The following is a 16,250-nucleotide window of genomic DNA, read 5'->3' on the forward strand; positions in this document are numbered from 1 at the left end:
CTCTGTCCTGTCGTCCTGGCGGTCTTGGTCTCGTTGCATCAGAATGGAAACCTTTGGCTGATTCCTCGGGACTCTGCGTCTGCTGCTTGCCTCCTTTGCACCGAAGAGGAAACCTGTGCTCTGCGCCCGCCTGGCGCCCGCCTAGCCTTGGTCGTCATGGCCCATGTCAGCTGAGCCTCGTGAGGTAAACCTTGCATGGAACTCTCCGCCCCTCGGGAGCCGCCTGAAGAGGCCGATCCCCTCGGGGATCTTGGCGTTGTCCGCCTCGCGAGGCTTGGCCCCTCGCGAGGGTCTTGAGTTGTTAATGCTGAAGTTGGGCCGTACCATGCCGTCGATGGAGCCACGCGGTGGGCCGCAGGCAGGCAAGGCTGAATACCCCCTTATCCAGAACGCCGACACATAATTTATCCTAAACTTTTTATATCTTCACTTTTCACCGGACGGGGGGAGTAGAAGATAAAAGAGAGCCAGTACCGAACGGAGAGAAGCTGCGGGGGAGCTCGGGTGACACGTGGAGGAGCTGCGGGGGAGCCGACAGGGGAACCTCCGTCGCCGAAGAGGAGCGGGGGAGGCGACAGGGAGCGCGGGGTTTGTCTGGAATTTGCTGAGGGGGTTCTCAAAAAAAGACCAGGACGACATGCTTTTTCAGAAAGAGAGCAAAAGATAAAGAGAGTCCGCACTACTGTCGCTGTGGCCTGTGAACCTCCATAGGCAGTCTCTCTTCTCGTGGTCCACACGATGCCCGGTTTCCTTCACGGAAAAGTCGCAGCCACGATATTGCTCGACAAGTGTCATCTTCCGATGGTGTTGGTCCGTTGGCAAATCAAGATGAAACAGAAATTCAGATGTAGTACAATTTTGACTAAGGATTGACTTGCTGAGTGATCGGGAGTATCATCAAACACGCACCTAGCGACCCCCACCGAGCATTCACGCAGCTAGCTCGCCATTCATCCATCGATTCCATGGCTGCTAAGCCTTTGCATCTGCTCTTCTACTCAACACTAGTCATGCTTGTTTCCCTCCAATTCCAAGCGTCATCCGCCCAAACCAACATCACATCAAGGTTCCCCCTACTGGCTGCCGCCGGCGCCGGCTGGTCGTCCCCGTCGGGCCGCTTCTCCTTCGGCTTCTACGCCACGGACGGCGGCCTCGCCATCGGCGTCTGGCTCGCAACCGCGCCCAACATAACCGTCACGTGGACCGCGAACCGCAACAACACGCCGGACACGGGCGGCTCGCTGAGGCTCACCTACGACGGTCGTCTCATCTGGATCGGCGCGAGCATCCAGGACAGGCCGGTGGCAGTCCCGCCCCGTCCGGCAGTCTCCGGCGCCATGCTCGACGATGGCAACTTCGTCCTGTACGGCGCGGACGCGTCGGTGGTGTGGTCGACGTTCGCGTCCCCGACCGACACCCTGCTCGCCGGTCAGGACCTCGTGCCCGGGGCGCAGCTCTTCTCCAGCGTGTCCGACACCAACAGGGCCACCGGGAAGTACCGGCTCACCAACCAGCAAAACGACGCAAACCTCGTGTTGTACCCGGTGGGCAGGAGCAACGTGGCAGACGCGGCGTACTGGAGCACGGTGACCTTCCAGATTGGCTTCCTCCTCACCCTGCGCCTGGATGCCAGTGGCGTGCTCTACCAGGCCAACAGCAACGGCAGCTTCACCAGCAACCTGACGCGATCTGGATCCGCAAAAGCTGGGGCGGAGGCCTACTACCGTCTCACGCTTGACCCTGACGGAGTTCTGCGTCTGTACCACCACGCCTTCGTGTCCGGCGGTGCGTCAAAGGCCAGCGTCCAGTGGAGCACACCGAGCGATCGGTGCCTTGTGAAGGGCGTTTGTGGGCTCAACAGCTACTGCGTCCTCGATCACGACGGGCAGCCTAGCTGCTTGTGCCCGCCTGGGTTCGGTTTCCTCGACGCGACCAACACGGCGCTCGGTTGCACGGTGAACTCCAGCGCCGGCGAATGCAGAGGGGGGCAGCAAGACGCCGCAAGCTTCTCCATGGCACCCACGCTGAACATGTCATGGGTGAACGCGGCGTACGAGGTGATGGGCGCGGGCACGAGCGCGGCCGACTGCCAAGCGGCGTGCCTGAGCGACTGCTTCTGCGCCGCGGTGCTAAGGGACGCCAACGACGGCACGTGCACGAAGCAGCAGCTCCCTCTGCGGTACGGCCGCGTGGGCGGCGCGTACACGCTGTCCGTCAAGACCGGGGGAGCGGCGAACCCGGCGTCGGGCGGCGGCGGCAGCGGCAGGGACACCCGCAACAAACCCGTCGGCGTCGGGCGCGCGACCACCATCGCATTGGTGTGCATCGGCATCCTAGCATGCGTCGCGTTGTCCGCCTTCATCGCCTCCGCGCGGCTGCTCCGGGTGAAGCGCCGGCACGTGGCGCTCGCGAACGCTGACGCCGGCGAGGGCTTGGAGGAGGAGACGGCGCCCCTGAGATCGTACACCTACCAGGAGCTGGAGCGCGCGACGCACTGCTTCCGAGACCCGTTGGGCCGCGGCGCGTTCGGCACGGTGTTCAAAGGCGCGCTGCGCGACGGCGAGAAGGCCATCGCCGTGAAGCGGCTGGAGAAGCTGGTGGAAGACGGCGAGCGGGAGTTCCAGAGAGAGGTGCGTGCCATCGGGCGGACGAGCCACCGCAACCTGGTTCGCCTCCTGGGATTCTGCCACGAGGGCGCAAACCGCCTCCTCGTCTACGAGTTCATGAGCAACGGCTCGGTGGCAGACCTGCTCTTCAAGGGCGGCGCGCCGGCGTGGCCCGACCGCCTGGGCATCGCGCTCGACGTGGCGCGGGGCCTGCACTACCTCCACGACGAGCTCGACAGCCGCGTGATCCACTGCGACGTGAAGCCGCAGAACATCCTCATGGACGCGGCCGGCACGGCCAAGATCGCCGACTTCGGACTGGCGAAGCTGCTCCAGCCCGACCAGACGCGCACTTTCACGGGCGTCCGCGGCACGCGCGGGTACCTGGCCCCCGAGTGGTACAGGGGCGCCGGGCCGGTCACGGTGAAGGCAGACGTGTACAGCTACGGCGTGGTGCTGCTCGAGATCGTGACGTGCAGGAGGAGCATGGAGATGGAGGAGGCCGGCGAGGAGCGCACGCTGATGGAGCTGGTGTACGAGTGCCTGCTGAGGGGTGAGGTGACGAGGGCCATGAGCAGCGACGAGGTGGTCGACGCGGCGGCTGTGGAGCGGGCGGTGAAGGTTGGGATCTGGTGCGTGCAAGGAGAGCCTGAGTCGAGGCCGTCCATCAAGAGCGTCATCTTGATGCTGGAAGGACATTTGGAGGTGCCATTCCCACCGCCTCCCGCTTCGTAGAAATGCAGCTCCATTTTAATACCTCAATTTTGTAGAAATCAACAATGTGTATTTTGTTGTACTTTGGTTTGCCCAAATGATCCAACTGATAAATCATGACAAAGAATTCCAAATTGAAATACGACGCTCCATTTTGTAGACACTGCTATTTCACAGCCAGATATTTTCTTTTTACCAACCGGGCGATTCACCTTTCCATTAGTGATATTGGACTAATGTTTCCGAAGAGAACGAACTTCCAAACTTGCATGAATGAAAATGATCGTTTGTCTGAATTCTGATACTCCACTAAACGAACAGATTAATAATGTCCCCTCTCCTTTTTTTTTAGAGAAAAAGGGCCTAGCCCCGGCTCCATTGAATAAACAATGAAACCCACCAGAACAAAGTCATGTACTAGCAATTAAAGCATTGCAAAGCTTAAAAGCTTAAAAAAAACTTTTGAGTTCCTCATAGGAGACCAAAAAAAAAACACTTGGCAAAAGAGATTCAGGTCGCTGGGTAGTGGGGATCAAGAACTGTTGAACCGGTATGGGCCCTAGCCCATCAAGATCTGTCTCTTGGGCCCAAGTCCATGAGAGGTGCTGACCTAGAAGAGGAGCCCCTCTTCCCCCTGCCCCCGTGCGAGCCGCCATACACGAGAGGAACCTCACGCGAGTCACCAGACACCACCTGCTCTCCTCTTTGTAGGTACTCTCCCTCTCGTCTCAACATGGTATCAGAGGCCAGCGACGGCGGGGCCTAAGGAGACAGCGGCGACGTCCGGCGAGGTGGCGGCGGATCTGGCGCGCGCGCGGGAGGCTGCGGTGAGCTGCACGCATGAGAGACGCGGGGAGCGGGCCGGCAGAGCTGCGCAGGCGGCTGCTGCTGCTTCTTGGACCGGAGGCAGAGCCCCTGCTCGAGCTCTTCCTCGTCCTCGGGCGGCTGCAGAGGAAGAGGAGCTGCTCGGGGTGGTTGCTGGCGTGCGTGTGTTGAGCGGAGAGTAGAAAGGGGAGAGATCGAGCGGAGAGGAGCTGCTGCTGGGCGTTGTGGTCCTGGAGGCTGCGTGTTTGCTGCTGCTGACTCTGTTGCTGCTACTGCTGGTGCTGCTGAGGGGGAGAAGGAAGAGGAGGTGCTGGAGCTTGTTCCTGCGTGGAGCTGCTGCTGGTTGGAAAGAGAAGAAGAGGTGTTGCTGAAGCTGAGCTGCTGCTGGTTGGAAAGAGAAGAAGAGGTGTTGCTGAGTTTTGCTGTTGCTGCTTATCCCGCCAAACGATGGCTGAACCAACTGGTCTTGCCGAGGCTTTGGAGAAGCTCGCTAAGATCCTCGCGGAGTCCAACTCTGGGGCCATCGTTCCTCGACAAGAAGTGGCTCAAAAGCTTGAAATGTCGCCCCTGGACATGAAGCTAGAGGGGGCAATAAATTATTTGAGCTAGTCCAGGAGGGCTTTGTAGGCTGTGGAGCAGAAGGAGCTTGATGGATATTTGTTGGGCACCATTGTAGAACCAAGGGACAAGAGTAGTGCAGAGGGCAAGAGGTGGAAGGTCATCCACTCTGTACTGATGGTGTGGTTGTTGAACTCCGTGGTGCCCTCCATTGGACGCTCTGTGGAGGGGCTATCCTCACCTGCTGAGATATGGAAGATTCTGTCCACTCAATACTCTGGCAAGGGCAATGTCATGCTCATTGCTCAGATTGAGGACAAGATTAGGTTGCTGCGTCAAGATGATGGCATGTCAGTGATGGCATGTCAGTGATGGCATGTCAGTGATGACATATGGGGCAGAATTGCAGGCTCTATGGGCTGACCAGGATAACTGTGATCCCTTGGAACTCTATGATGCGGCTTCAATCGAGTCAGGGCATAAGTGGATGGCACGCAGGCATGTGCTGAAATTTTTGGCTGGCCTCAAAGGTTGCTTTGATGGTAGGAAGGCTTCCCTGTTGCACCAACCTAGTCTGCCTACCATTCCTGAGGCTATTGCAGCGATGACTCAAGAGGAGGTGCGCCTATCCCTTGAGCATGCAGACATGAAGGTTGTGCCAGCTTCGACATTTGCAGTCACTGAGCGCATGGAGTGGGGAGATCCCACCAAATGTCATATCTGTGGGGAGGTAGGTCACTAGAAGAGAGAATGTCCAACTCGTGGCAGAGGCATGGGATATAACAGAGGGGGAACAGGCAGAGGTAGAAGTGCTAGAGGCAGAGGTGGATACTCAGAGACCTCATGGGGCCAGGCTTCTAGAGGTAGAGGTGGCTACTCAGGACACTCAGGGGGTCAGAGGGCTCACATGGCCGTTGCAGGAGACACTGGGACGTCCAAAGGCAAAGATGTAGATGATGTTGTCCATGGAGACTTTGCTCACTGGGCCTCCACTGATGAAGGTAATCCGGAAAGAGCATCTCTTGCTACTAATGAGAGTGCTCCAGAGTGGGTTCTTGACTCTGGAGCATCTAAGCATGTTGCTAGTAACTCATGTGTGTTCGAATCTTACACTAAGCATCCTCCCTCTCACACGAGCACTATACAAACGGCTGATGGCACAAAACAACCAGTCATAGGGGTTGGTACAGTAAAGTGTACTCCAACCATTTCCCTATCGTCAGTTTTACATGTGCCAGCCTTTCCTGTCAATTTGGTCTCTTTCAGTGCACTCATTGATCAAATGATCTGTCATGTGATCCTTGACAAGTTCGGTTGCTTGATTCAGGTGCGACAGACGAGCCAGACGGTTGGGACTGGCACCAGGCATAGGGGGCTCTAGTACATGGACCAGGAGGTGCAGCTGAACTTGGTGTGTGCTGCGACCATGGAGGATAAGGAGAAGCAGGCGATGATCCATCACTGTAGGATGGGGCATGTATCTTTTGATAAGATGAGTAGAATATTTCTGGATGTTATGTGTGGAATAGGCAAAGGCAAGCTGACATGTGATGCTTGTGAATATGCAAAACACACACGGGCCTCATATGTGAGTAAGGGGCTCAGGAGCATATCTCCTTTTATGCTTATTCATTCGGATGTATGGACTAGCCCAGTGGTGTCAATGAATGGTAAGAAGTATTTTGCTACCTTTATTGACTGCTATTCTCGCATGACTTGGATTTACTTGACGTGTCACAAGGATGAGGTGTTTAGCTGTTTTCAGAATTTCCATGCTCTTGTAAAGAACCAGTTTCAGGTACAGGTCAAGGTGCTCAGGACGGACAATGGAACGGAGTATGTGAACAACATTTTTGGGGCTTTCATGGCTGACCATGGGATTCTTCATCAAACTTCATGTCCGGGCACCCCCCCCCCTCAAAATGGAGTGGCCGAACGGAAGAATCGTCATGTTCTTGAGGTTGCTCGGTCGTTGATGTTTACCATGAATGTGCCTAAGTTCTTGTGGGATGATTCAGTTATGACAGCCACATACTTGATCAACCGAACACCTTCCATGATACTTGGCATGAAATCTCCGTCTGAGTTGATCGTTGGAGATAATAAGTTTGTTGTTCCCCCAAAGTTGTTTGGCAGTACCTGCTTTGCTCGTGATCACCGACCATCTGTTGGCAAGCTTGATCCTCGGGCAGTGAAGTGTGTCTTTCTGGGATACTCGTCTAGTCAGCAGGGGTATAAATGTTGGTGTCCCTCTGAAAAACGCAGGTTTGTAAGTATGGACGTTACATTCAGGGAGTCTGAGCCATTCTATGGTGAGCCGACTGATCTCAGTCTGCTATTTGCAGAGCTTGACCACCTACACCCTGTGCATGATGGTCAAGAGGGGGAGAAGGATGTGTCTCATACACACGGTGATTCTGTGGACATTAACACTGATAATGATGTGCAGGATCAAGTTCAACCAATAGTGGGTACAATTTTGGTTAGTACCATCACTGATGATGATGTGCGGGCTCATGTCGAGCCAACTGTCGATACACTTAAGATTGGTGCTCTCCAGGTTCCTGTTCGGGATCGATGGCAGATGAATACCCTGGTGTACTCTCGGCGGCAACCACAAGTGCAGGGGGAGCAGAAAGGCAGGGATGCAAGAGTGCAGGGGGAGCAGCAAGGCAGTGAGGCAAGAGTGCAGGGGGAGCAGCAAGGTAGTGAGGCAAGATCATCTGACACAGTGGAGCTGCCCATTACGTTGCGAAAACCTACACGTGAAGCGGCAAGGAAGGGTGAGGTAGCAAGGAAGGCTCTGCCAAAGGATGATGCTTGTGATGACCTTGATATTGGCAATTTTGTGTCTTACAAGGCTTTGTCACCTTCATATAAGGCGTTTGTTGCCTCTACAAACTGTGTCTATCCCTAGGGATTGGAAGGATGCAAAGCAAGATCCGAAGTGGCGTGAATCGATGATAGAGGAGTTAGAAGCATTGAAAAAAAACAAGACATGGGTGCTAACCACATTGCCGGCAGGAAAGAAAGCAGTGAGTTGTAAGTGGATTTTTACTGTGAAGCAGAATCCTGAGGGCAAGGTGGAACGGTATAAGGCTAGATTGGTCGCTAGAGGATATAGTCAAACTTATGGAATTGACTATGATGAGACATTTGCTCCAGTTGCAAAGATGAACACGGTACGGGTATTGGTCTCGTGTGCTGCAAACTTTGGGTGGAAATTGCACCAGTTAGATGTCAAGAATGCCTTCTTACATGGTGACTTGAAAGAAGAGGTATACATGGATATACTGTTGGGGAACGTAGTAGAAATTCAAAATTTTCTACGCATCACCAAGATCAATCTATGGAGAGACTAGCAACGAGAGAGAGGGGAGTGCATCTTCATACCCTTGAAGATCGTGATGGGGAAGCGTTCAAGAGAACGGGGTTGATGGAGTCGTACTCGTCGTGAACCAAATCACCGAAGATCCTAGTGCTGAATGGACAGCACCTCCGCGTTCAACACACGTACGGTTGGAGAGACGTCTCCTCCTTCTTGATCCAGCAAGGGGAAAGGAAAGGTTGATGGAGATCCAGCAGCACGACGGCGTGATGGTGGAAGTAGCGGCGATCTCAGCAGGGCTTCGCCAAGCTCAGCGAGAGGGAGAGGTGTTACGGGGGAGAGGGAGGCGCCAGGGACTAGGGTGGGCAGCCCTCCCTCCCCCCCTCTTTATATAGGGGCCCTAGGGGGTGCGCCGGCCCCTAGAGATCCAATCTCAAGGGGGGGCAGCGGACAAGGGGGGAACTTGCCCCCCAAGTCAGGTGGGGCGCCCCCCACCCCTAGGGTTTCCAACCCTAGGCGCAGGGGAGGCCCAAGGGGGGCGCACCAGCCCACCAGGAGCTGGTTCCCTTCCCACTTCAGCCCATGTGGCCCTTCGGGAGGTGGACCCACCCGGTGGACCCCACGGGACCCTTTCGGTGATCCCGGTACAATACCGGTGACCCCCGAAACTTTCCCGGTGGCCGAAACTGGACTTCCTATATACAAATCTTCACCTCCGGACCATTCCGGAACTCCTCGTGACGTCCGGGATCTCATCCGGGACTTTGAACAACTTTCGGATTACCGCATACTAATATCTCTACAACCCTAGCGTCACCGAACCTTTAGTGTGTAGACCCTACGGGTTCGGGAATCACGCAGACATGACCGAGACAGCTCTTCGGTCAATAACCAACAGCGGGATCTGGATACCCATGTTGGCTCCCACATGTTCCACGATGATCTCATCGAATGAACCACGATGTCGAGGATTCAAGTAATCCCGTATACAATTCCCTTTGTCAATCGGTACGTTACTTGCCCGAGATTCGATCGTCGGTATCCCAATACCTCGTTCAATCTCGTTACCGGCAAGTCACTTTACTCATTCTGTAATGCATGATCTCGTGACCAACCACTTGGTCACATTGAGCTCATTATGATGATGCATTACCGAGTGGGCCCAGAGATACCTCTCCGGCATACGGAGTGACAAATCCCAGTCTTGATTCGTGCCAACCCAACAGACACTTTCGGAGATACCTGTAGTGCACCTTTATAGCCACCCAGCTACGTTGTGACGTTTGGTACACCCAAAGCATTCCTACGGTATCAGGGAGTTACACAATCTCATGGTCTAAGGAAATGATACTTGACATTAGAAAAGCTTTAGCAAACGAACTACACGATCTTGTGCTATTCTTAGGATTGGGTCTTGTCCATCACATCATTCTCCTAATGATGTGATCCCATTATCAATGACATCCAATGTCCATGGTCAGGAAACCATGACCATCTGTTGATCAACGAGCTAGTCAACTAGAGGCTCACTAGGGACATGTTGTGGTCTATGCATTCATACATGTATTACGGTTTCCAGTTAATACATTTATAGCATGAACCATAGACAATTATCATGAACAAGGAAATACAATAATAACCATTTTATTATTGCCTATAGGGCATATTTCCAACAGTCTCCCACTTGTACTAGAGTCAATAATCTAGTTCACATCACTATGTGATTGTAATGAATCAACACCCATGGGGTTTGATCATATCTTGCTTGTGAGAGAGGTTATTAGTCAACGGATCTGAACCTTTCAGATCCGTGTGTGCTTTGCAAATCTCTATGTCATCTCCTAGATGCAGCTACCACGCTCTATTTGGAGCTATTCCAAATAACTGTTCTACTATACGAATCCGGTTTACTATTTAGAATAATCCGGATTAGTGTCAAAGTTTGCATCGGCGTAACCCTTTACGACGAACTCTTTTACCACCTCCATAATCAAGAAAATTCCTTAGTCCACTAGCTACTAAGGATAAGTTTGATCGTTGTCCTGTGATCCATTCCTGGATCACTCTTGTACCCCTTGACTGACTCATGGCAAGGCACACTTCAGGTGCGGTACATAGCAAGCATACTATAGAGCCTACGTCTGAAGCATAGGGGACGACCTTCGTCCTTTCTCTCTCTTCTGCCGTGGTCATGTCTTGAGTCTTACTCAATATTCACACCTTATAACATAGCCAAGAACTGCTTCTTTGTCGATCTATTTTGAACTCCTTCAAAATCTTGTCACGGTATGTATTTATTTGAAAGTACTATTAAGCGTTTTTGATCTATCCTTATAGATCTTGATGCTCAATGTTCAAGTAGCTTAATCCAGGTTTTCCATTGAAAAACACTTTTCAAATAACCCTATATGCTGTCTAGAAATTCTACATCATTTCTAATCAACAATATGTTAATAACATATACTCATCAGAAATTCTATAGTGCTCCCACTCACTTCTTTGGAAATACAAGTTTCTCATAAACTTTGTATAAACCCAAAATCTTTGATTATCTCATCAAAGCGTATATTCCAACTCCGAGATGCTTACTCCAATCATTAGAAGGATTGCTGGAGCTTTGCATACTTGTTAGCATCTTATAGGATTGACAAAACCTTTTGGTTGTATCATATACAACCTTTCCTCAAAATCGTCGAGGAAACAATGTTTTGACATCCTATCTGCAAGATTTCATAAATAATGCAGTAACTGCTAATATAATTCCAACATACTCTTAGCATCACTACGAGTGAGAAAGTGTCATTGTAGTCAACTCCTTGAACTTGTCGGAAAACATCTTAGCGACAAGTTGAGCTTTCTTAATGGTGACACTTACCATCATTGCCCGTCTTCCTTTTAAAATCCATCTGTACCCAACAGCCTTACGACCATCAAGTAGTTCTTCCAAAGTCCACACTTTCTTCTCATACATGGATCCTCTCTCGGATTTTATGGCCTCTAGCTATTTGTCGGAATCCGGGCCCACCATCGCTTCTCCATAGCTCGTAGGTTCATTGTTGTCTAGCAACATGACCTCCAAGACAGGATTACCGTACCACTCCGAAGTAGTACGCGTCCTTGTCGACCTACGAGGTTCGGTAGTGACTTGATCCAAAGTTTCATGATCACTATCATCAGCTTCCACTTCAATTGGTGTAGGTGCCACAGGAACAACTTCCTGTGCCCTGCTACACACTGGTTGAAGTGATGGTTCAATAACCTCATCAAGTCTCCACCATCCTCCCACTCAATTCTTTCGAGAGAAACTTTTCCTCGAGAAAGGACCTGCTTCTAGAAACAATCACTTTTGCTTCCGGGTCTGAATTAGGAGGTATACCCAACTGTTTTGGGTGTCCTATGAAGATGTAATTATCCGCTTTGGGTTCGAGCTTATCAGGATGAAACCTTTTTCACATAAGCGTCGCAGCCCCAAACTTTCAAGAAACGATAGCTTAGATTTCTCTAAACCATAGTTCATACGCTGTCATCTCAACGGAATTACGTGGTGCCCTATTTGAAGTGAATGCGGTTGTCTCTAATGCCTAACCCATAAACGATAGTGGTAATTCGATAAGAGACATCATGGTATGCACCATATCCAATAGGGTGCAACTATGATGTTCGGACACACCATCACACTATGGTGTTCCAGGCGGTATTAGTTGTGAAACAATTTCCACAAGGTCTTAATTGTGTACCAAACTCGTAACTCCGATATTCGTCTCTATGATCATATCATAGACATTTTATCCTCTTGTCACGATGATCTTCAACTTCACTCTGAAATTACTTGAACCTTTCAATAATTCAGACTTGTGTTTCATCAAGTAAATATACTCAGCATCTACTCAAATCATCTGTAAAGTAAGAACATAACAATATCCACTGCGTGCCTCGGAACTCATTGGACATCACACATCAAAATGTATTACTTCCAACAAGTTGCTCTCTTGATCCATCTTACTGAAAACGAGGCTTTTCAGTCATCTTGCCCATGTGGTATGATTTGCATGTCTCAAGTGATTTAGAATCAAGTGAGTCCAAACGATCCATCTGCATGGAGTTTCTTCATGCACACATACCAATAGACATGGTTTGCATGTCTCAAATTTCTCAAAAATGAGTGAGTCCAAAGATCCATCAACATGGAGCTTCTTCATGCGTTTTATACCAATATGACTCAAATGGCAGTGCCACAAGCAGGTGGCACTATCATTACTATCTTATATCTTTTGGCATGAACATGTGTATCACTACGATTGAGATTCAATAAACCATTCATTTTAGGTGCAAGACCATTGAAGGTATTATTCAAATAAACAGAGTAACCATTATTCTCCTTAAATGAATAACCGTATTGCGATAGACATAATCCAATCATGTCTATGCTCAACGCAAACACCAAATAACAATTATTTAGGTTTAACACCAATCTCGATGGTAGAGGGAGCAGGCGATGCTTGATCACATCAACCTTGGAAACACTTTCAACACACATCGTCATCTCACCTTTAGCTAGTATCCGTTTATTCCGTAGCTCTTTTATCGAGTTACTAACACTTAGCAACCGAACCAGTATCTTAATACCCTGGTGCTACTAGGAGTACTAGTAAAGTACACATTTAATACAATGTATATCCAATATACTTCTGTCAACCTTGCCAGCCTTCTCATCTACCAAGTATCTAGGGTAGTTCTGCTTCAGTGACCGTTCCCTCATTACAGAAGCACTTAGTCTCGGGTTTGGGTTCAACCCTGGGTTTCTTCACTGGAGCAGCAACTGATTTGCCGTTTCATGAAGTATCTCTTCTTGCCCTTGCCCTTCTTGAAACTAGTGGTTTCACTAACCATCAACAATTGATGCTCCTTCTTGATTTCTACTTTCACGGTGTCAAACATCGCGAATATTTCAAGGATCATCATATCTATCCCTGATATGTTATAGTTCATCACGAAGCTCTAGTAGCTTGGTGGCAATGTCTTTGGAGAAACATCACTATCTCATTTGGAAGATTAACTCCCACTCGATTCAAGTGATTGTTGTACCCAGACAATTTGAGTACAAGCTCAATGATTGAGCTTTTCTCCCTTAGTTTGTAGGCTAAGAAACTCGTCGGAGGTCTCATCCCTTTTGACATGGGCACGAGCCTGAAATCCCAGTTTCAGCCCTCGGAACATCTCATATGTTCCGCGACGTTTCGAAATCGTCTTCGCTGCCTCAATTCTAAACCGTTTAACATTACTGAACTATCACGTAGTCATCAAAACATGTATGTCAGATGTTCGCAACATCCACAGACGGCGTTCGAGGTTCAACACACCGAGCGGTGCATTAAGGACATAAGCCTTCTGTGCAGCAATGAGGACAATCCTCAATATACGGACCCAGTCCGCATAATTGCTACTATCAACTTTCAACTAAATTTTCTCTAGGAACATATCTAAAACAGTAGAACTAAAACGCGAGCTACGACATAATTTGCAAAGACCTTTTGACTATGTTCAGGATAATTAAGTTCATCTAACGAACTCCCACTCAGATAGACATCCCTCTAGTCATCTAAGTGATACATGGTCCGAGTCAACTAGACCGTGTCCGATCATCACGTGAGACAGACTAGTCATCATCGGTGAACATCTTCATGTTGATCGTATCTACTATATGACTCATGTTCGACCTTTCGGTCTCTTGTGTTCCGAGGCCATGTCTGTACATGCTAGGCTCGTCAAGTCAACCTAAGTGTTTCGTGTGTGTAAATCTGGATTACACCCGTTGTATGTGAACGTTAGAATCTATCACACCCGATCATCACGTGGTGCTTCAAAACAACGAACTTTCGCAACGGTGCACAGTTAGGGGGAACACTTGCTTGAAATTTTAGTGAGGGATCATCTTATTTATGCTACCGTCGTTTTGAGCAAATAAGATGTAAACATGACAAACATCACATGCAAATCATAAAGTGACATGATATGGCCATCATCATCTTGCGCCTTTGATCTCCATCTTTGAGGGGCGGCATGATCACCTCCGTCACCGGCATGACACCATGATCTCCATCATCATGATCTTCATCATCGTGTCTCCATGAAGTTGTCTCGCCAACTATTACTTCTACTAATATGGCTAACGGTTAGCAATAAAGTAAAGTAATTACATGGCGTTGTTCAATGACACGCAGGTCATACAATAAACTAAGACAACTCCTATGGATCCTGCCGGTTGTCATACTCATCGACATGCAAGTCGTGATTCCTATTACAAGAACATGATCAATCTCATATATCACATATCATTCATCACATTCTTTTGGCCATATCACATCACATAACATACCCTGCAAAAACAAGTTAGACGTCCTCTAATTGTTGTTTGCATGTTTTACGTGGCTGCTATGGGTTTCTAGCAAGAACGTTTCTTACCTACGCAAAAGCCACAACGTGATATGCCAATTGCTATTTACCCTTCATAAGGACCCTTTTCACCGAATCTGATCCGACTAAAGTGGGAGAGACTGGCACCCGCTAGCCACCTTATGCAACAAGTGCATGTCAGTCGGTGGAACCTGTCTCACGTAAGTGTACGTGTAAGGTCGGTCCGGGCCGCTTCATCCCACAATACCGTCGAAACAAGATAGGACTAGTAACGGTAAGCATATTGAACAAAATCAACGCCCACAACAACTTGTGTTCTACTCGTGCATAGAATCTACGCAATAGACCTAGCTCCGATACCATTGTTGGGGAACGTAGCAGAAATTCAAAATTTTCTACGCATCACCAAGATCAATCTACGGAGAGACTAGCAACGAGAGAGAGGGGAGTGCATCTTCATACCCTTGAAGATCGCGATGCAGAAGCGTTCAAGAGAACGGGGTTGATGGAGGCGTACTCGTCGTGATCCAAATCACCGAAGATCCTAGTGCTGAACGGACAACACCTCCGCGTTCAACACACGTACGGTTGGAGAGACGTATCCTCCTTTTTGATCCAGCAAGGGGAAAGGAGTGGTTGATGGAGATCCAGCAGCACGACGGCGTGATGGTGGAAGTAGCGCCGATCTCAGCAGGGCTTCGCCAAGCTCAGCGAGAGGGAGAGGTGTTACGGGGGAGAGGGAGGCGCCAGGGACTAGGGTGCGCAGCCCTCCCTCTCCCCCTCTTTATATAGGGGCCCTAGGGGGTGCGCCGGCCCCTAGAGATCCAATCTCAAGGGGGGCGGCGGCCAAGGGGGGAACTTTCCCCCAAGTCAGGTGGGGCGCCCCCCACCCCTAGGGTTTCCAACCCTAGGCGCAGGGGAGGCCCAAGGGGGGCACACCAGCCCACCAGGGGCTGGTTCCCTTCCCACTTCAGCCCATGTGGCCCTTCGGGATAGGTGGGCCCAGCCGGTGGTCCCGATACAATACCGGTGACCCCCGAAACTTTCCCGGTGGCCGAAACTGGACTTCCTATATACAAATCTTCACCTCCGGACCATTCCGGAACTCCTTGTGACGTCCGGGATCTCATCCGGGACTCCGAATAACTTTTGGGTTACCGCATACTAATATCTCTACAACCCTAGCGTCACCGAACCTTAAGTGTGTAGACCCTACGGGTTCGGGAATCACGCAGACATGACCGAGACAGCTCTCCGGTCAATAACCAACAGCGGGGTCTGGATACCCATGTTGCCTCCCACATGTTCCACGATGATCTCATCGAATTAACCACGATGTCGAGGATTCAAGTAATCTCGTATACAATTCCCTTTGTCAATCGGTACGTTACTTGCCCGAGATTCGATCGTCGGTATCCCAATACCTCGTTCAATCTCGTTACCGGCAAGTCACTTTACTCGTTCCGTAATGCATGATCTCGTGACCAACCACTTGGTCACATTGAGCTCATTATGATGATGCATTACCGAGTGGGCACAGAGATACCTCTCCGTCATACGAAGTGATAAATCCCAGTCTCGATTCGTGCCAACCCAACAGACACTTTCGGAGATACCTATAGTGCACCTTTATAGCCACCCAGTTACGTTGTGACGTTTGGTACACCCAAAGCATTCCAATTGAACAAAATCATCAAGTAACAACACAATCAGGTGAGCTAGTGAATAAGGAAGATTATCAAAAGCTGGTTGGGAGGTTATTGTACTTGTGTCATACCAGGCCTAACATTACGTATGTCGTGGGG

At 50.2% G+C, this 16,250-nt stretch overlaps 1 protein-coding gene across 1 annotated transcript; it reads left to right on the top strand.

The window, feature by feature from the left end:
* Positions 1-890: 890 nt before the first annotated feature.
* LOC119276681 (G-type lectin S-receptor-like serine/threonine-protein kinase LECRK4) lies at positions 891-3,460 on the top strand. The gene has a single exon (XM_037557811.1). The coding sequence runs from the start codon at positions 966-968 to the stop codon at positions 3,339-3,341; it is 2,376 nt and encodes a 791-aa protein (XP_037413708.1). The 5' UTR covers positions 891-965; the 3' UTR covers positions 3,342-3,460.
* Positions 3,461-16,250: the final 12,790 nt, after the last annotated feature.

The sequence above is a fragment of the Triticum dicoccoides genome, chromosome 3B (genome assembly GCF_002162155.2).
Source record: "Triticum dicoccoides isolate Atlit2015 ecotype Zavitan chromosome 3B, WEW_v2.0, whole genome shotgun sequence".
Lineage (NCBI taxonomy): Eukaryota > Viridiplantae > Streptophyta > Magnoliopsida > Poales > Poaceae > Triticum > Triticum dicoccoides.

Coding starts and splice junctions, on each gene's coding strand:
- LOC119276681 (XM_037557811.1), top strand. CDS start 966: ATGGCTGCTAAGCCTTTGCATCTGCTCTTCTACTCAACACTAGTCATG.